This window comes from Rana temporaria, chromosome 2, assembly GCF_905171775.1.
Source record: "Rana temporaria chromosome 2, aRanTem1.1, whole genome shotgun sequence".
Classification (NCBI taxonomy): domain Eukaryota; kingdom Metazoa; phylum Chordata; class Amphibia; order Anura; family Ranidae; genus Rana; species Rana temporaria.
This window is the reverse complement of record NC_053490.1, coordinates 49,388,477-49,407,882: the sequence shown is the minus strand read 5'-3', so window position 1 is coordinate 49,407,882 and position 19,406 is coordinate 49,388,477. Positions and strand designations below refer to the sequence as shown.

Below are 19,406 nucleotides of genomic sequence, written 5' to 3'. Positions count from 1 at the left end.
ACAGTAGCGACCAGCAAGTTGACCGACAACACCAAGTGGCCGATATGCTCACTGACACACCCGGAAACCTCAGACTTTTTACAAGCTGCCATAGAGCTCTTCTAATTTTGGCTCCATGGTCCCTCGGTTGTGCCAGGATATGGCTGTAATACATTCTTTGTTAAATTGAACGCACCTCAACGTAGTATCATGAAGAGAATGGTATCAGCACATACATACATTCCCCTCCCCCCCCTCCATTTGTGAGCCGTTTTCTTCTACCAGGCACTAATATATGGATTCAGTCTCCATACCTCCCTAATGATGGGCAGATAAAAAGTACCACAGAGCAGATTCTGTATTTGTATGCACACATAAATATAAATACATTCATAGAAATCGGTGCTTAGTTGGTCCTCTCCCTGAAACCAAGACAAAATGGTTGAGCCGCACATTCACCACTAGGTATGGAAGAAAGTCAGCCATATGCGGCATGTTCTGGTCCCTGAGATGTAAAGGTTGTCAGGAAGACGGTTAGCTCCAGTGCAGGTCCTCCCGTTGCAGAGAACTCTGTAAAGTCTGCATGTCTCGTAATAACTGGAGGTTCTTTTTGCTCTTCTCCCCCGGACTGCCTCTACCCTGACGGATCTTTGCTGGTGGTTTATCCTTTCCGCGTTGGTGAGACTTCAAGGCTTGGGTGGATTGCTCTCTTTTCGGTCTCGATTCCCTCAGTAATTTTGTAAGCTGTGTAGAGGTAAAGTTGTATGAGTGAACAGAATTTCCAATATTCGTTTTATACATGAGGTGGAAGCTCATCAAATATCACATGAACCTTTCCTGCATTGGGCATCCTCCAAATGATCCAGGTGGGCAAGAAATAGCGAGGACAAAACCAATCTCCATGTTTATGATTACTGAGAAGTGATCTAGCATTCTGTTAGATGCACATGACATATTTCGAGTACTTGAGGAACCCAAGGGTCCCAGATCTTATCTTATTGGATCTATTCCCACTCACAAAGCTATATCTACCCCTTATGCCTCGTACACATGGTCGGACTTTTGACCATGCAAAAGTTTGCCGGAAGTCCGGCGGAAAAAAAAAAAAAAAAGAGAACAGGTTCTCTAAGGTCCGTCGGACAAAAAAAAGTCCGATGGAGGCTACACACGGCCAGACTTTCCGTGAAAAAAAAAAGCCTGTCTGACTTTGGCTCATTGCTTGGCCTTGTGCTTCTTTGCATTCTTTCTCTATGCTCTTTTCTTTCATCTCCCTAATCCCCCATACACTTGCTCCATTTTCCCACTGTTACCATGAAATCAACGTTAGGTTGGTAGTTTGCTGACTACAGATTCAGGAGGCCACTTTACATTCACTCATCTCTTATTACCGCAGGGTTCTAGCTCAAAAATATTATGAAGATGTAACTTCTATGCTGTGATCCCCACATAATTGTTAAGGCCCTGTGCCATTAGGCCCCCTTTTTTGTATTCCATCTGGGACAGTGATCAGTCCCTTTCTTTGGGTTTATTTTCCACTGCAAGGATTAAATCTCATACACACGATCTTCCAACTGACTTTTCCGTGGATTTTTCTCTGAAGGGAGCTGAACTTGGTATGCATACACATGGTAGGACTTTTTCAGCCAAACACAAACTCAGTGACGTAATAGACATACTACGTGTTTTTTCTGCTCTTTGCCGCCACCCTTTGGGCAACTTTTGCTACTGTTGCCTGATCTTTAGCATTGGTTCTGAGCATGCGTGTTTGTACTTTGGACTTAGTCTGATGGATTTGTGTATAAACGATTGGATTTGCTCCATCGGACATTTGTTGCCGGAAAAAGGTTTGTGTGTGTACGCTCCATCAGTCGGATTGTCTGCAAAAATATGTCCGTCTGAGGTTTGTTGACAAAAAGTCTGATCGTGTGTACGGGCCTTTAAACGTAATCATGAAACGCGTTTGATCGCTGCATAAATACTGTGTTGCAATGACCACCATTTCATTCCCTATGGTCTCTGCTAAAAAAAAAAATGTTTGGAGGTTCTGAGTACTTTTCTAGAAAAAATAAATAAATCTCATTCAAAATAAAAAATTTCACTGACGTGAATCAGTATGGCACAAGTCAGCTATTAACCAATTGCATAATTTCTTTAAAACAAAAACCTACATATTGTTTTCCCCCCAAAAAAAAAAAAATTGCGCCATGCACTTTTCCGTAAGCTAGGATGGCCATATTGTTTTTATTTTAATTTTTTTCAATCCGACCGACATGTCACTGCTGACTTGAGGTGAGATAAGATGATGAGGCAGCAAAAATAAAAAAAATTGCAGCATAACTATTTAGGAATCAATGCAGCAGAGCAACTATTGCTGATCCCATGTACACATATTTATAGAATGTATGCAGAAACAAGGTTGATAATAAATTAAAGTGGTTCTAAAAGGCTCAAGGTTTTCTTTATAAAAAGTTTGCCTTAAGCCCTGTACACACGATCGAATATGTGATGGAATCTAATCCAATGGATTGTTTTTGTCGGATATCTGATGAAGATGACTTTTATCAGTCTTGCCTACACACCATCAGTCAAAAATCCGACCGTGACAAAATGCGGTGACGTAAAACACGATGACGTGCTGAGAAAAATGAAGTTCAATACTTCCCAAGCATGCGTCGACTTGATTCTGAGCATACGTGGATTTTTCTCCTATGGACTTCCACACAGACGATCGTTTTTTATATCGTTTTTTTATCCATAGGAAAAATTTTAAAAACAACATGTTCTATTTTTTTACACCAATGGAAAAAAAGACTGATGGGGCCCACACACGATCGGTTCGTCCGATGAAAACAGTCCATCAATCTGTTTTCAACAGACAAACCGATCGTGTGTACAGGGCTTTAGAATCACTAACAAGATTTACCTGTCATTACAGAAAAAGGCAAGTTGACATTGCCGACCTCTGCTATTGAAAACTGGCTGTCATGTCAATTTTTTTTTAGGCTACTAGAAAAGTGTTATGCCAACATCTGGATCCTTTTTAGGCTTTCAAGCATAGATCAGTGTTTTGCAAGTTTGGTGCCGTTGGGCGGCTTTAGTAATGTATAGGAGACAAACACTGCAGCTGTCAAGATAAAATGAGTGTCAAGGGCCCTCTAGTGGATTATATGGAGAACTATCCTGAGAGACACTTTAAAATCCTCCTCAAAGCCTTTTTTTTTTTTTATCAGATTAATTACATATTTTGGTCCATCCTCAGTAGGTATATTTAGAATTCATCATTGGTTGTACAACGTGTGTGACCCACCCTTGTTTGGTGTTTGCGTACTTTGGTTATCTGGTCAGCTTTTGCTTCCATTCTCCTCACTACAGCTGCCAATTCATATTCAAGATCCGTTTTTAGGCGGTCGGAATTTGCTTTATGAATCTGCTTCAGAAGCTCCTGATGGTCACTGGGAGGAAAAAAAAGGCAAGTCATTTATCTTACAGAACAGAGATGGTTCTTATCTGAATCTCCTACACAAAAGGAAGCAAAAAAGTAATACAATCCTATTGAAAATAACCAGCAGAACAGCAACAATTAAAATGGACACCGCAAAAAAAAAAAAAAAAACACGCTCACCCCACAAGCTGCAGACCGGGAAGATGAAGAGCAGAGCCCTAGAGGTGCACATACCTGCTCTGTCCAAATGGCAAGCTATTCAAATCAGGGAAAGCTTGGCAATACCCGGTAGCATCAAAGCTCCTCCTTATATTCGGTTTGTGTGTCAGACAAAATGAAAAGCAAGGGGAAGCTTTCATTCTACCTCCAAAAACAGACACAAAAATACATCTTTCCTTTAGTAGAGTGTCTCTTTAACCACTTCAATACCGGGAACTTTTACTCCCTTCCTGCCCAGGCCAATTTTCAAATGATGTTTGTGTGGTCATGCAACACTGTACACACATTTTTATAATAAAAAAACTAAAAATTGAGACCAAGAGAGATTTCTTTTGGTGGTATTCAATTGACACGTTTTTTTTTTGCGAAAAAAAAAACAAAAATTCTAGGGCTGTTACTGATCAAAATTTTTGTGTTCGATTAATCAATTTTTTTTTTTAATCGACTAATTTCAATTAATTATAACGCACATACAGATCCAACTACTTTTAGCTGATCTCCTTGCAGGCCGATTCCCAGTGCAGCTACCAACCACTGGAAAAATGGATAGCAGGATACAAAAAACACACAAAGGCAGCGCTCGATGGGAATAGCATTAAAACTTTTATAGTCTTCAAGTAGGTAACAAAATAAATATTGCACTGGAGATAAAATCGATGTAGCTACATAAACTGTAAAAATGGTGCAAGTAATACCAAACGGTACCAAAAGCAGTCATAAAAACATGTAGCCAAGTATGATACTGGTATAAAAAGGTGTACAATGATGTCACTGCTGAATCCAGATGAGAAGTTAACATCAGTCCGTTGGCATGTAGATGTCCCATGAAGGGAACTATCACAACTCCCAGTGGATGGTTGTAGAATCCCAGGTTGATAGAGGGAAGTGATAGAGGGAAGTGTAACAGCCCTTGCGTGTGGCAGATAGTAAGGTCCCGCCGGCATGCAGATATGAAGGCACAGCAAAGGAGCCCTTCAGATGGACCTGGCAAGCCCCGCCGTTGTCCGTGACGTCACCGGATCTCCAACGGAACTCCCTGAAGCCAGCGGAGAGGCGAGTACAAATCAAATTTTTTAATAAATAATTACAAAATAATTTTGATCGATCAAAAAAATGAAATCGATGAATTAATAGTTAATTTCCACAGCCCTAAAAAATTCTTAGTTTTCTTAGTTTCTGGTAGAAAATGTTGTAAAGAAGTACATTTTTCTCCTTCTCTGATGTGCGCTGATGAGGCTGCGCCGATGGGCACTGACATGCAGCACTGATGGGGGCACCAACTGGCATCACTGATCATCTGTACAGTCTCCCCTGTGAGGAAATGCTGCTGATCGGCTCTCCTCACCTCACACGCAGTCAGTGTGAGGAGAGGAAAGCAGATAGCCGTAATTTCCTTGTTTACATGTGATCAGCTGTGATTGGACACAGCTGATCACATGGGTAAAGAGCTGAAAAACCACATAGTTTCGTGTTTGTATGCAAGACAAATTCCTGGCCAACGCCCTTTGGACAAAAGTCCTACGCTTTGTCCTCAAAATCGGATTGTGTGTACAAAGCTAAAGAGGGGGGAAAAAAGTTGGATTTTTTACCATCTACCTGTATTACATTTTTAGGCAGAAGCATTTAAAATACAATCTTTATCATCTTTTACTCACAAGCTCATCTGGCCAAACTCATCTTCTAGAGTAAGTAAAAGTTCAGAGAGGTCCCGATAGGTTCTGGAATCTGTATCGTTCTTCCATTGCACCCCATACATTTTGCTGTCTATAGGCTGGTCACTGACCACACGGTCATTACATAGGACCTTATTGTGCTGTTTCATGAGATGCAGAACATGTTGTACATTTGCACCCACTGAGTGGCTTGGAGCCGTTGACTGAAAGACAAAAGCACACAAACATGAACATGCATTAGTGATCTCATTCAAAGTGCAACACAAAGTAAAGCCTTTTTTGGAAAGATGTGGTCAAGTTTTCATGGTTGAGCCCCTCATGTCCTGTTTGTGCCAGTCATGTTACAACCACAAATGTAAATTTATTTTATTGGCATTTTATGTGATAGACCAACACAAAGTGGCACATAATTGTGAAGTAGAAGGAAAATGATAAATGGTTTTCCAAACAAAAAAAAAAAATTATGTGGTGTACATTTGTATTCAGCCCCCCGGAGTCAATACTTTGTAGATACACCTTTCTCTGCAATTACAGCTGCAATCTTTTTGGGGATGTCTCTACCAGCTTTGCACATCTAGAGACTGACATTTTTGCCCATTCTTCCTTGCAAAATAGCTCAAGCTCTGTCAGATTGGATGGAGAGCGTCTGTGACCAGCAATTTTCAAGTCTTGCCACAGATTCTCAATTGGATTTAGGTCTGGACTTTGACATTCTAACGTATGAATATGCTTTGATATAAACCATTCCATTGTAGCTCTGGCTGTATGTTTAGGGTCGTTGTCCTGCTGGAAGCTGAACCTCTGCCCCCAGTCTCCAAATCTTTTGCAGACTCTAACAGGTTTTCTTTAAGATCACCCTGTATTTGTCTGCATCCATCTTCCCATTAACTCTGACCAGCTTCCCTGTCCCTGCTTAACAAAAGCATCCCCACAACATGATGCTGCCACCACCACCATGTTTCACGGTGGGGATGGTGTGTTCAGGGTGATGTGCAGTGTTAGTTTTCTGACACACAGCGTTTTGCTTTTAGGCCAAAAAGTAAAATTTAGGTCTCATCTGACCAGAGCACCTTCTTCCACATGTTGGCTGTGTCCCCCACATGGCTTCTCAAAAACTGAAAATGGGACTTCTTTCAACAATGGCTTTCTTCTTGCCACTCTTCCATAAAGGCCAGATTTGTGGAGAGCACGACTAATAGTTGTTCTGTGGACAGATTCTCCCACCCGAGCTGTGGATCTCTGCAGCTCCTCCAGAGTTACCATGGGCCTCTTGGCTGCTTCTCTTTGATGAATGCTCTCCTTGCCTGGCCTTTCAGTTTAGGTGGACGGCCATGTCTTGGTAGGTTTGCAGTTGTGCCATACACTTTCCATTTTCAGATGATGGATTGAACAATGCTCTGAGATGTTCAAAGCTTTTTTTTTTTTTTTTTTTTTAAACCTAACCCTGGTTTCCCCAACTTTATCCCTGACTTGTCTGGTGTGTTCCTTGGCCTTCAGGATGCGGTTTGTTCACCAAGGTTCTCTAACAAACCTCTGAAGCTGAATTTATAACCGAGATTAAATTACAGACAGGTGGACTCCATTTACCAATTAGGTGACTTCTGAAGGCAATTGGTTCCACTAGATTTTAGTTAGGGGTATCAGAGTAAAAGGGGGCTGAATACAAATGCACGTCACACTTTTCACATATTTGTAAAAATGTTCCTTCCACTTCACAATTATGTGCCACTTTGTGTTGGTCTATTACATAAAATACATTTATGTTTTTGGTTGTAACATGACAAAATGTGGAAAATTTTAAGGGGTATGAATACTTTAAAGGCCTGTATATATATATACACACACACACACATACATATACACACACACACACACACACACACACACACACACACACACAGTTTATTATTTTCTCCTATTTCATCAATGTAGCCTATTCTGGTGCAAAACAAATGCCTTTCCTATTAGGATTAGCCTTTAAGTTATTATATTGCGATAATTACAGCTTACCTTGCCTGCCACAAACGGAACATCTCCCAGGCTCAGCCTGTAGTGGGGTTGTGTCTGTCTGCTATGGCTTAATGAGCTGGCCTTCTGTAGTAAAAGACAAAGTGATAACACTTATTACCACTAGCAGTAATAAACAGATCTCCTAATACATGCCGGACTCTGCCAGAATGCCTCATCTTCGCATGTTGGCCATGTACACTTTAAACCAAGGAGTTGCTGTGTGCACTTTTAAAAGAGCACATAAAAAAAAATCTTTTGCAGGCGTTATTTTTTTTACCCTTTTCCTGCATTTACTGTTCAGTGGGTGACATGGGGATGAGTTTTGCCCAGAGATGGTCTTTAACACCTCATAAACCAGCTTGATTTAAGGGAAAGTAGTCCCCAAATTCCAGAATTTCTTAAATGTTCTCTACTGCCTTTCCAAATACATAATTGCATAATATAATAAAAAAAAAAAAAAAAAAAAGAGGGGGACATTGATATAAAAACACAGGCCCAGATTCAAGAAGCACTTGCGCCCGCGCAACCATAGGTTGCGCGGTGCAAGTGCTTACTTGCTCCGGTGTAACGAGTGCTCCTGATTCAGGAACCTCGTTACACCGACTGCAGCCTAGGATCTGACAGACATAAGCCTCCTTATGCCTTCACATCCCAGGCTGCATTCTTGCGTTGGCCGCTAGGGGGCGCGGCCATTGTGATCGGCGTAGTATGCAAATTGCATACTACCACCGATTCACAAAAGTTGCGCGGGCCCTGCGCGCGCAAGGTACGGAGTTTCCGTACGGCGACTTTAGCGCAAGGTTGCTCCTGCTATAGCAGGGGCAACCTATGCTAAAGTATAGCTGCGCTTCCCGCTCGTGAAATTTTAATTTCACGTCGTTTACGTAAGTGATTCGTGAATGGCGCTGGACGCCATTCACGTTCACTTAGAAGCAAATGACGTCCTTGCGACGTCATTTGCCGCAATGCACGTCGGGAAAGTTTCCCGACGGAGCATGCGCTGTTCGCTCGGCGCGGGAGCGCGCCTAATTTAAATGATTCCCGCCCCCGGCGGGATCATTTACATTAGGCAGCCTTACGCCCGGCTGTTTAGCATATCGCCCGCGCAATTTACGGAGCTACTGCTCCGTGAATCGCTGGGCAAATCGAAATATTTGCGCGGGCGCAGAGAAAAATCTTTGCTCTTTGCCCACGCAAATATTGCTCCAATCTACCTGAATCTGGGCCACAGATTTTAAAAAAAAATTGGGATACTGTGTAAAATTCATGTGAAATTGATGGCAGCAACACGTTTCAAAAAAGTTGGGCTAGGGCAACAAAAAGTAATGTAATGGCTCGTACACACTAAGAAAAATCGGGCTAACATTTTAATCCAGAGAATTTTCGTAGGGTTTTCGTATAGTGTGTACACAGCTTTCTACAGTCGATTCAGAATTTTCGTCCGAACTCCAAAGTTTTCTCGTGCGGGAACAGGACGAATAAATTATATTCAAGGTGTACAGTTTTTCGTACAAGAAAAATTTGAAAAGACTGCAGCATGATCAGAAACAAACAAAATTAGCCTTTGCCGTACGAGAATATTCGTAAGAATTTTCTTTCATCGGTTCCGATTTGTTGTGAAACAGCGAGAAAAAAACAAAAAAAAAAAAAAAAAAGACGAACATTTGCCTGATTTTCATATAGTGTGTACCCTACTTAAAGTGGTTGTACGCCCTGTACAACCACCTTTACCTACAGGTAAGCCTAGATTAAGGTTTACCTGTAGGTGCTCGAAATATTTCCTAAACCTCCACGGTTTAGGGAATATTTACAATAGAGACGTGCGCCGATGTCTACAGCGCGATCGTGCCGTTTCTAAAGGAGGTCATGCCATGACTGGCAGCTCCCGCGCGCGAGTGATGTCATTGCGGCTCCGGCCATACACAGCGCCGGAGCCGCAATACCCGGAAGTAACTCCGGGATGACATGTTGCTGGCTGGCCAGTGCTGTGTACGGGCACCACAGCGGGGGCTTCGATCCCAGGCGAGTATTACATAACGAGCTAGTATGCATACTAGCTCATTATGCCTTTGTCTTGCAGGTGTTAGTTTATTTATTTTTTTCTAAAGTGGGTTTCCAACCACTTTAAGTGGTACTAACAAAGAATAGCTGGAAAAACAGTTTGTAACTTATTAGGTTAATTTGCAACAGGTCAGCAACATGATTGGTAAACCTTATACCCAATCTGTGAAAATCCGAGTCTGAAAATTGGCCATTTCAGAATAATGTTCCTCACGTAAAAATTGCAAAGACTGTACATATATCATTATCATTTTCCCCAGTTTAAACATTTGATGTGTTTTCTATTGTGAGATTTGAAAATCATTGCATTGTTTTTATGTAGATTTTACACAGCGTCCCAAATGTTTTGGAGTTGTATTAATAACGTATCATTACCTTCTCAGTATAAGTGGTGGGCTTTGCGCTCTTTGCATCTTTTGGGAGTGATGTTAAAGATTTAAAAAGAATTCTGTTGGTTTCCAGACTTGATTGCAGCTGCAAAATACAAAATAGACCGATTTAATGAGTCCATACAAAGAGAAGGATGATCTCAAAAGTGTAGTATCCAAAAGCAACAAATCACATTTTACGATTGTATTCTCGTCAGCTGGAGTTAAATCGGAACTAAACTCCCCTCCACCTTTCAACAATCCGGCGGTCACATGCCTCGCTGCCAGCTGTCATCATTACCCCAGGTGCCTGGTTTTGGGCTGTTTCATTGGCCAGGCCCCCCCCCCATCATCCCACACATGTGCACAGGGTTTAGTTATTCTGACACAGCCAAAGTGTGCCGGGAATGCTCGCTGAACTGCTTACATTCTGTAAATAACAAGCAGCAGTTAAAGCGGGGGTTCCCCCTAAAACAACAAAAAACATTTTTTTTACCATGCCATCCAGCATAGTAGCGCGAGCTACAGTATGCCTTTATTTATTTATTTTGCGCCGTACTCACAGTTTAATCTCATAGTTACGTTTCAGACTCCCCGCGAGGAGTAGGCGTTCCTATGCAGAGGGGAACATGATTAACGGCCGGCTATGGCGCGTCACGCTTCCCGAAAATAGCCGAAATATGACTTGGCTCTTCACGGCGCCTGCGCAGTCAGCTCCTACTCTGTGCGCAGGCGCCGTGAAGAGCCGAGTCCTACTCCGGCTATTTTCAGGAAGCGTGACGCGCCATAGCCGGACGTCAATCATGTTCCCCTCTGCATAGGAACGCCCATTCCCCGCGGGGAGTCTGAAACTTAACTACGGGATTAAACTGAGTACGGCGCAAAAATAAATAAAGGCATACTGTAGCTCACGCTAGTATGCTGCATTTCATGGTAGAAACTTGTTTTTAAGGGTGAACCACCGCTTTAAGTTTGTGTTATTGTAGATGAGACACAGCATGTTTTCTGCAATAAAAAGCTGCTTGCTTGTCGTTTTCTAAGTTAGTTTTAGTTCCACTTTAACCATTTGAGCTCCAGAAAATTTTACCCCCTTTATGGCCAGGTCATTTTCTGCCATTTAGCACTGCGCTACTTTAAATGGCAAGGTCAATGTGTGCCCAAGTGTAATATATGTAAAGTGTGCAGCTTTTACAAATAGATCTCTTTGTTTTTGATCCCCGATTTGCAGGGATGAGAAACAAAGATTGTTCCCTCTGTACAGAGCTCTGTGTTGATTGTCAACACAGAGCTCTGGGCTGTGATTGTACACAGCTTATCAGCAGCCATGAATAAGTGTCTGGGACTTGCTGGCAGGCTCCCACTGTGTACAATCACAGCAGGTGCCAGTAAGTACGCGCCCTAAACCCGGAAGTAAGCAACGATGTACGGGTAAGTCGCTTTGCCTGTGCGGGCCACTTGTCCGCAGTACATTGCGGAAGAGCAGTTCACAAGTGGTTAAGGTGAATCTCTATTTAAATTTTAAATGTAAAAGTCCTGCTTCCACAAGGTGACTTCTAGTGCCTTGGATTTTGAGTCTCACCATACTGGGGCCTGAATTACCCAGACTAGCTGGTGAAAGCTCTACCAGCTGGGTTCACACTTTCCCTGCATCTGCAAAACAGGAGACTGTAAGCGGCTCTTCATGGCGGCGGCTGCGAAGCGAATTGCACAGGGGTTTTGTGCGTCTTTGGCTCCAATTCAGGAAAAAATTCAAGCCCACTTCCTCCAGGAAATGGAGAACAGGGACGCACAGGACCCCCGCTGTAAGCCGCATCCGAATTCAGTGTGAACCGAGCCTCAATACAACTGGCTTTGTGGCCATATAGAGGCAAATTGCAGTAACCAAGAACAACCCATTTATAATCTTACATTGTGTACATCTTACATTATGGTTGCCATGGGTTACTGCAAATCACTGCTCTTTTGTGCAGATATTAACACAAAAGCCCACAAATCCAAAGAGGTCACATGACCAGATCATGAGCCAGATCGGTCGGTTTGGCTGAACTGAACATACCTGTGTTGCTTTCTCTTCAATCCGTTTCCGCTGGTGTTCCTCTTCTCTTAATTTCTGCTCAATGTCCCGAATTTTGTTCTGGAGGGGAAAAGGAAATGCATTATGTGATGTCAATATGATCTTCATTGAAACAATTCAGAATTGTATAATGTATTGTGAGACCCCCCCCCCCTATATTTCCTTATTCTCAGTTTATTTGCGTTCTTTTATAATTAATACCGTATATATATATAATCAGTGCTTCACCATTATCATGACCAATGCCATGTTCAAGTAACACAGAAGAGGATGCCGTTCTCAATTCAGAAAGTTGTATTGGCAGGTCTCACGTGTCTCTTCTACTGGGAGATCCGCACCACATAACACAAGCTTTTTGAATACCAACACTCTCTCCTTCCAGCTCTCTGAACTTCTGCTGCAAATCATGTACACCCTTGTATTCCAGAGGTTTAACATCCCTTCAAAATGGCCCAACATCATGGAAGCAGAAATTTGCGATCCTTACTTAACCTCCGGAAGCTTTTACCCCCTTCATGACCAGGCCATTTTTTTCTATTCAGCACTGTGCTACTTTAAATGGAAATTGCGCAGTCATGCAGCACCGTACCCAAATGAAATCTAGATCATATTTTCCACACAAATAGAGCTCTCTTTTTCTATTTGATCACTGCTGGGGTTTTTTTTTACAATAAAAAGAAAATATATATATTTTCTTTTGTTACAAAATATATTTAATTAAATCAATACAGGTATTCTTCATAAATTTAGGTCAAAATGTATTCTGCTACGTCTTTGGTAAAAAATAAAAATCCCAATAAGTGTATATTATTGGATTTATGTGAAAGTTATAGGGTGTGTATATATATATATATATATATATATATATATATATATATATATATATATATATATAGAGAGAGATAGGATAGAAAATGTATGTATGTATGTATGTATGTATGTATGTATGTATGTATGTATGTATGTATGTATGTGTATATATATATATATATATATAAATATATATAAATATATATATATATATATATTTTTTTTTTTTCTCCCTGCCTTTCAGGGAGAAAAAACAGCCAGATCGCCAGAGTTCTGTATGCTTGTAAACACAAAACTCTGTGTGTGATTGGTCACGGCTGATCAGCAGGTTTCAGCCACAATCTTTGGCTGAAGTCTGCTGCCAAACCCATGCGGTTCCCATGTAGGAAGACAGACAATGACATACAGGCAAGTTGGCCAGCCAGCCTGTACAGCCCATCTGCAGTAAATATACTGTGGGTGGTCATCAAATAGTAGTGATTGTAAAGTCCTGTTTTTTTTCCCCCCTTAAAAATAACAAACATGTTATACTTACCTGCACTGTGTAATAGTTTTGCACAGAGCAGCCCTGATCCTCCTCTTTTTGGGTCCTTATGTGATCCTGGCCCCTCCCTCCTGTTGAGTCTCCCCACAGCAAGAAGCTTGCTAGGGGGGCACCCGAGACAAGTCAAGACTCCCTGTGTCCATTCAGACACAGAGCCGCGGCCCTGCCCCATTTCTCTCCTGATCAGCTGGCTGACTCTGACAGCAGCAGGAGCCAATGGCGTCGGAGAGGAGTCCCGGCCAGCTGAGTGTCTCGCAACATCGCTGGATAGAGATGGGACTCAGGCAAGTATTGGAGGGGCTGCTGCACAGAGAAGGTTTTTTTTCCTAATGCATAGAATGCATTAAGATAGAAAACCTGACTTTACAATCCCTATAAAATAGCCAATGGTTGAAAAAATAAATGATGTTCAAAAAGGGATAGCTCCTTATCTATCTTTTGTGGGGATGCCTCAAGTTAAGGACGTGTTGGGCCGAGGTTGTTGGTACGCCAAGCGGCTTATTGGGGAATAACCTACTGTGCCTGCTAGACTCTGGTGACTGATCCCTAATGGATCCTAATTTAGTGATTACAGTTTTTCAAGCTTTATTTGTTGGCCGTGGACCTCGCCCACCTGCATCTCCTATGAAAAACGCATGTATTTTCCCAAGAATTCAATGCAAAATGTTATGCTATATGGTCTTAATAAATTGAACACATGTACCCAACCCTTTCCTAGGTCTCTATGTATCATATTATGGGTTTTGCTAGACATGAATTTCCATGCTATGTTCATTCTGAAAATGCACCAGCTTAGGTTTAAGTTAGTTGATATATATGGGGGGGGGGTGGAAAATCGGAGGAGGACCCGGAGAGATTGAGAACCATACAAGGGGGCTGGAGGGGGACTCGGAGAGATTAAGGACGAGGGGAGGAGGACACAGGGGACAAATCGGTGCAATTGGGGGGGAGGGGGGCTGTACAAGCACCGATCTCCCTGTGTGGCTTTCAATAAAGCATTTGACAGGAGGGAGAGGAGAAGAAGCGGCTGGTAGAGGCTTTATTGAAAGCCACACAGGGAGATCAGTGCTTGTACCTCCCCCCACCATTACACAAATCACCTTTGAGGCTGCTGGCCCCCCCCCTGCTATGCTAATGATTTCCTGGCCCGATACAACAGGTAAAAAACATGGCTTGGCTCCCTTCTCACTGGCTGTGATTACCAGCTGTGTGTCAGCCAATGAGGAGGGTGAAACCCAGGAGAGCTTCAGCTGGATCGAGATGGGGCTCAGGTAAGTATTAGGGGGGCTGAGGGGGAAGCTGCACACTGAAGTTTGCACAGAACGCATGAAGGTAAAAAACATAAAACATTCACCCTTAATCACTTTACAGTGTTTAGACACGACTTACCTCTGACACAACTTGTATTGTTGTAAGCTTCAAGTATTCTTGTTCCAGTTTATCTACCTTTTCTCGCATATTAATTTTCTCAAGTGCTTTATCACTTTCAAGGGTCACCTGCAGAAATGACAATAATATTGCAGATTAGCATTACGGAGCCACGAAATATTGTATGTGGGAAGTTCCATTGAATGGAATAATCAGTATGCGTTTCAGCAGTTGGATCAAATTACAGAAACCCCAGCCAAGCATGGGAAGAACATACAAATCACATGCAAAAAGTCTCTCATATTTATAATGCACATTTTGAAAGCTATTCAAAGGATAAAGATTGCAAGCAAGAAGCTCAAAGAGCTGCTTCTATGCCATTCAATGAGGGAAGCACAGACCTCACGTCTGTGAAGGAGGGCACCCGAAGAGATAAGTCAGCCATAATAATCAAGCATGCGGTATTTAAAGAAAGAGATGGGGGGGGGGGGGGGTCCAAGTTCAGTACAGCTCTGCCTTAAAATAGTTTTAGTCCATCAAATCCAACCTGTGTGAAATAGGCTCATGAAATATGGACAAAGCATATCCCTCTATAGTGTGTACTTGTCTCAATTTAAAGCACCAAGTGTAATTTCTGTCTGTGCTTCCTTCCTCTGTTATCAGCAGACAAGTTTTCCTGACAACAACAAAAAAACAAAGGTGACAGGGGAGGGATCTCCAGCATGCAACCTGTGATTGACAGCCTCAGCTCTGTTCATGTGAGCTGACTGAAGGGGGGTGCGTACCTTCCCACCAATCAGCTCTCCTCACTGAGCTCTGCAGTGTAATTTTTGCTCTCCACTCTTTTCTGAACTCTCAGACAAGCTTTATAAGTTCTGGACTTTAGACAGATGTGGAGAAGAGAAGACTGCAGATAAACAGGTACAACTGACAGTGAAGGGAAAAAAGTATTTGATCCCCTGCCGATTTTGTACGTTTGCACACAAAGAAATGATCAGTCTATTATCTAGATTCATAGACGCCGCCGCAACTTTAAGGCGGCGTATCGTATTTACACTACGCCGCCTTAAGTCAGAGAGGCAAGTACTGTATTCACAAAGTACTTGCCTCCTAACTTACAGCGGCGTGGCGTAAATGCGGCCGGCGTAAGCGCGCCTAATTTAAATGAGGATGGGGGGCGTGTTTTATGGTAATTACACGTGACCCGATGTGATTGACGTTTTTTTACGGACGGCGCATGCGCCGTCCGTGTACATATCCCAGTGTGCATTGCACTAAAGTACGCCACAAGGACGTATTGGTTTCGATGTGAACGTAAATTACGTCCAGCCCCATTCACGGACGAAACGTAAAATTTACAAATTTCGACGCGAGAACGATGGCCATACTTAACATTGACTAGGCCAACTAGGGGCAGCTTTATCTTTACGCGGCGTATCTCTTACGGAAACGGCGTATCTTTACTGTGACGGGCGCACGTACGTTCGTGAATCCGTGTATCTAGTCATTTACATATTCCATCGCCGAACTCAACGGAAGCGCACCCTAAGATACGACGGCGCAGGCCGTCGTATCTTAGCTAGGTTTAAATGCATCTCAGTTTGAGAATACACTTAAACTTAGGACGGCGCAGATTCCGAATTAGGTCGGCGTATCTACTGATATGCCGGCCTAACTCTGTCTGAATCTACCTATAAAAAAAAAAGTTGATTTGCATTTTAATGAGTGAAATAAGTATTTGACCTCTTCGCAAAACATGACTTAGTACTTGGTGGAGAAACCCTTGTTGGCAATCACAGAGGTCAGACGTTTCTTGTAGTTGGCCACCAGGTTTGCAAACATCTCAGGAGGGATTTTGTCCCACTCCTCTCTGCAGATCCTCTCCAAGTCATTAAGATTTCGAGGCGGACGTTTGGCAACTTGAACCTTCAGTTCCCTTCACATATTTTCTATAGGATTAAGGTCTGGAGACTGGCTAGGCCACGCCAGGACCTTAATGTGCTTCTTCTTGAGCCACTCCTTTGTTGCCTTGGCTGTGCGTTTTGCCATGCTGGAATACCCCTCCACAAACCATTTTCAAGGCCCTGGCTGAGGGAAGGAGGCTCTCACCCAAGATTTGATGGTACATGGCTCCATCCATTGTCCCTTTGATGCAGTGAAGTTGTCCTGTCCTCATAGCAGAAAAACACTCCAAAGCATAATGTTTCCACCTCCATATTTGATGGTGGGGATGATGTTCTTGGGGTCATTCCTCCTACTCCACACACAGCAAGTTGAGTTGACGCCAAAGAGCTTGATTTTGTTCTCATCTGACCACAACACTTTCACCCAGTTCTTGCGGGCGCTGCTGTATTTCAGTCCTTCACGTAGTGTGTTACCAATTGTTTTCTTGGTGACTATGGTCCCAGCTGCCTTGAGATCATTGACAAGATTCTCCCGTGTAGTTCTGGGCTGATTCCTCACCGCTCATCATTGAAACGCCACAAGGCGAGATCTTGCATGGAGCCCCAGACCGAGGGAGAGTGACAGTTATTTTGTGTTTCCTTCCACTTTCGAATAATCGCATCAACTGTTGTCACCCTCTCACCAAGCTGCTTGGCGATGGTCTTGTAGCCCATTCCAGCCTTGTGTAGGTCTACACTCTTGTTCCTGACATCCTTGGACAGCTCTTTGGTCTTGGCCATGGTGGAGAGATTGGAATCTGATTGATTGCTTCTGTGGACAGGTGTCATTTATACAGGTAACAAGCTGAGATTAAGAGCACTCCCTTTAAGAGGGTGCTCCTAATCTCAGCTTGTTACCTGTATAGTAGACACCTGGGAGCCAGAAATCTTGCTGATTGATAAGGGATCAATTACTTATTTCACTTATTAAAATGCTAATTAAATTTAAAACGCTTTTTTCTGGATTTTTGGGTTATTCTGTCTCGCACTGTTATAATAAACCGACCATTAAAATTTATAAACTGATCATTTGTCTGTGGGCAAACGTACAAAATCAGCAGGGGATCAAATACTTATTTTCCCTCACTGTATGTAGAAGGATTTGTTTCTCCCGCCTCTCTCCGGTGCCTTCTGCCGCTTACCTGAGGTGTTGGCGGCAATCGGGTCCTCTCTGCTGCTTGGTATGGAGACGAGTGGGGCGGGGGGTAAATGGCACTGGGGCTACTGGACTCTCTCTCCATGGGAAGCTGCTCCTTATGGGGGGGCTCCTGTGCATGCTCGGTCCCGAGCCCCGCCACTGCGTCCATTGACACAGACAGCGAGACTCAGCCCCACCCACTGGCTTTGATTGACAGCAGCCGGAGGCAATGGCTTCTGGTGCTCCAGCAAAGCCAGTGAGACCCGGAAGCAAAAGGAGAGAATAGATGCAGACATGCACAGTGCTGGATAGAATGAGGGTCCCCCCCCCCCCCCAAATTGGCTGAAACACAGCAGTGGCACCATTGGCTCCCGCTGCTGTCAAAGTAATTTAGCCAATCGGGGGAAAGAGGAGGTGGGGATGAACAGCAGCCCTGTGTCTGAATGAACACACAGAGCTGCAGCTTGGCTCAGGTGCCCCCATAGCAAGCTGCTTTCTGTGGGGGCACTTGGCAGGAGGGAGGGGCCAGGAGCAGGGAAGAGGGACCCGAGAGGAGGAGGATCTGGGCTGCTCTGTGCAAATCCATTACACTGAGCAGGCAAGTAAAAGAGCCTTTACAATCACAGAGTTTATATTGTGTTAAACTGATGCTAATGAATACACCCCATAAAAAAAAAAAAACACACACACACACACACACACACACACACACACACACACACACACACACACACACACACACACTTGAATTTACCTGTGTCTGGAGCACAGATTTCTTTTCACTCTCTGCACTCTGTATCGTCTTCTTCATGTATTCTAGCTGTCTTTCCAAAAAGCTGCATCGGGACTGTGCCGTCAAAAGCTGTCTGGTGAGATCTGTAAGGAGCGCAGAGAAATCACTACCATGTATATGACCAGACTACAATGCATGAGAACTGGAGGCTTCTGGGGGATATTTGCTTGGCCATTGTTAGATTACAGCAACTGTGTATACAAACTGAAGAACTTACACCAGCATTTACTGGTCTAATCAGTTAAAAAGTACAGTGCAAGGTAAAAGGTAATAACATTTTAATAGGAGCTTATAAAATTAAAAGGATAAGTTCACCAAAAAAAAAAAAAAAATGTAAATTAATTTCAAAATAATATTTATTTTTATATATATATATATATATATATATATATATATATATATATATATATATATATATATATATATATATATATATATATATATATATATATATATATATATATATATATATATATATATATATATATATATATATATATATATTTTTTTTTTTTATTTATTAATAATAATAACTTATAATCATCATCTTGGATGTATAGGCCAAGACTGGAGCCAGCACCTTGGTGAAAGCCCAAGGAGCGGTGGCAAAACGAAAGGGCATGGCCACAAACCAAGAATGCTCTTCTCGCACCGCAAATGGGAGGAAACTGCAATGAACGTTAGAGTAAAATGTTTCATTTTTAAATAAAAAAAAAAAAAAAAAAAAAAAAATGTATTGAGACATGCAATTCTATACAGTGAAACCTCGGACTGCGAGTAACGCGGTTAACGAGCATTTACAAGCACTGTATTTTTGAAAATCCTGACTTGGTTTGCGGGTGTTGTCTCGCAAAACGGAGGATTCAAGCCACAGCGGTGTGCAGTACTGCATTCGGCCTGAGGACGAGGGCGCCGGAGCCGAGCAGAGCCTTGCCAAGTTCAGCCGAACTGTCCCTGTGCCTTTCCGAGGCTCTCCGGTGCCCC

General features: G+C 42.7%; 1 protein-coding gene across 2 annotated transcripts in view; it reads right to left on the bottom strand.

Moving 5' to 3' along the window:
• Positions 1–314: 314 nt before the first annotated feature.
• Positions 315–19,406, bottom strand: part of CEP57 (centrosomal protein 57) — a 41,337-nt gene continuing 22,245 nt past the window's right edge. Inside the window, exons 4-11 of one of the 2 annotated variants that reach the window (XM_040340174.1) lie at positions 18,384–18,505; positions 14,570–14,677; positions 11,809–11,886; positions 9,760–9,858; positions 7,324–7,407; positions 5,296–5,516; positions 3,287–3,431; positions 315–723 (exon numbers count right to left, since the gene is read on the bottom strand). In XM_040340174.1, coding sequence (XP_040196108.1) covers positions 514–723; positions 3,287–3,431; positions 5,296–5,516; positions 7,324–7,407; positions 9,760–9,858; positions 11,809–11,886; positions 14,570–14,677; positions 18,384–18,505 — 1,067 coding nt within the window. In that variant the 3' untranslated portion in view covers positions 315–513. The remainder of the gene's footprint in view (positions 724–3,286; positions 3,432–5,295; positions 5,517–7,323; positions 7,408–9,759; positions 9,859–11,808; positions 11,887–14,569; positions 14,678–18,383; positions 18,506–19,406) is intronic. The other variant, XM_040340175.1, reaches the window with a different exon arrangement.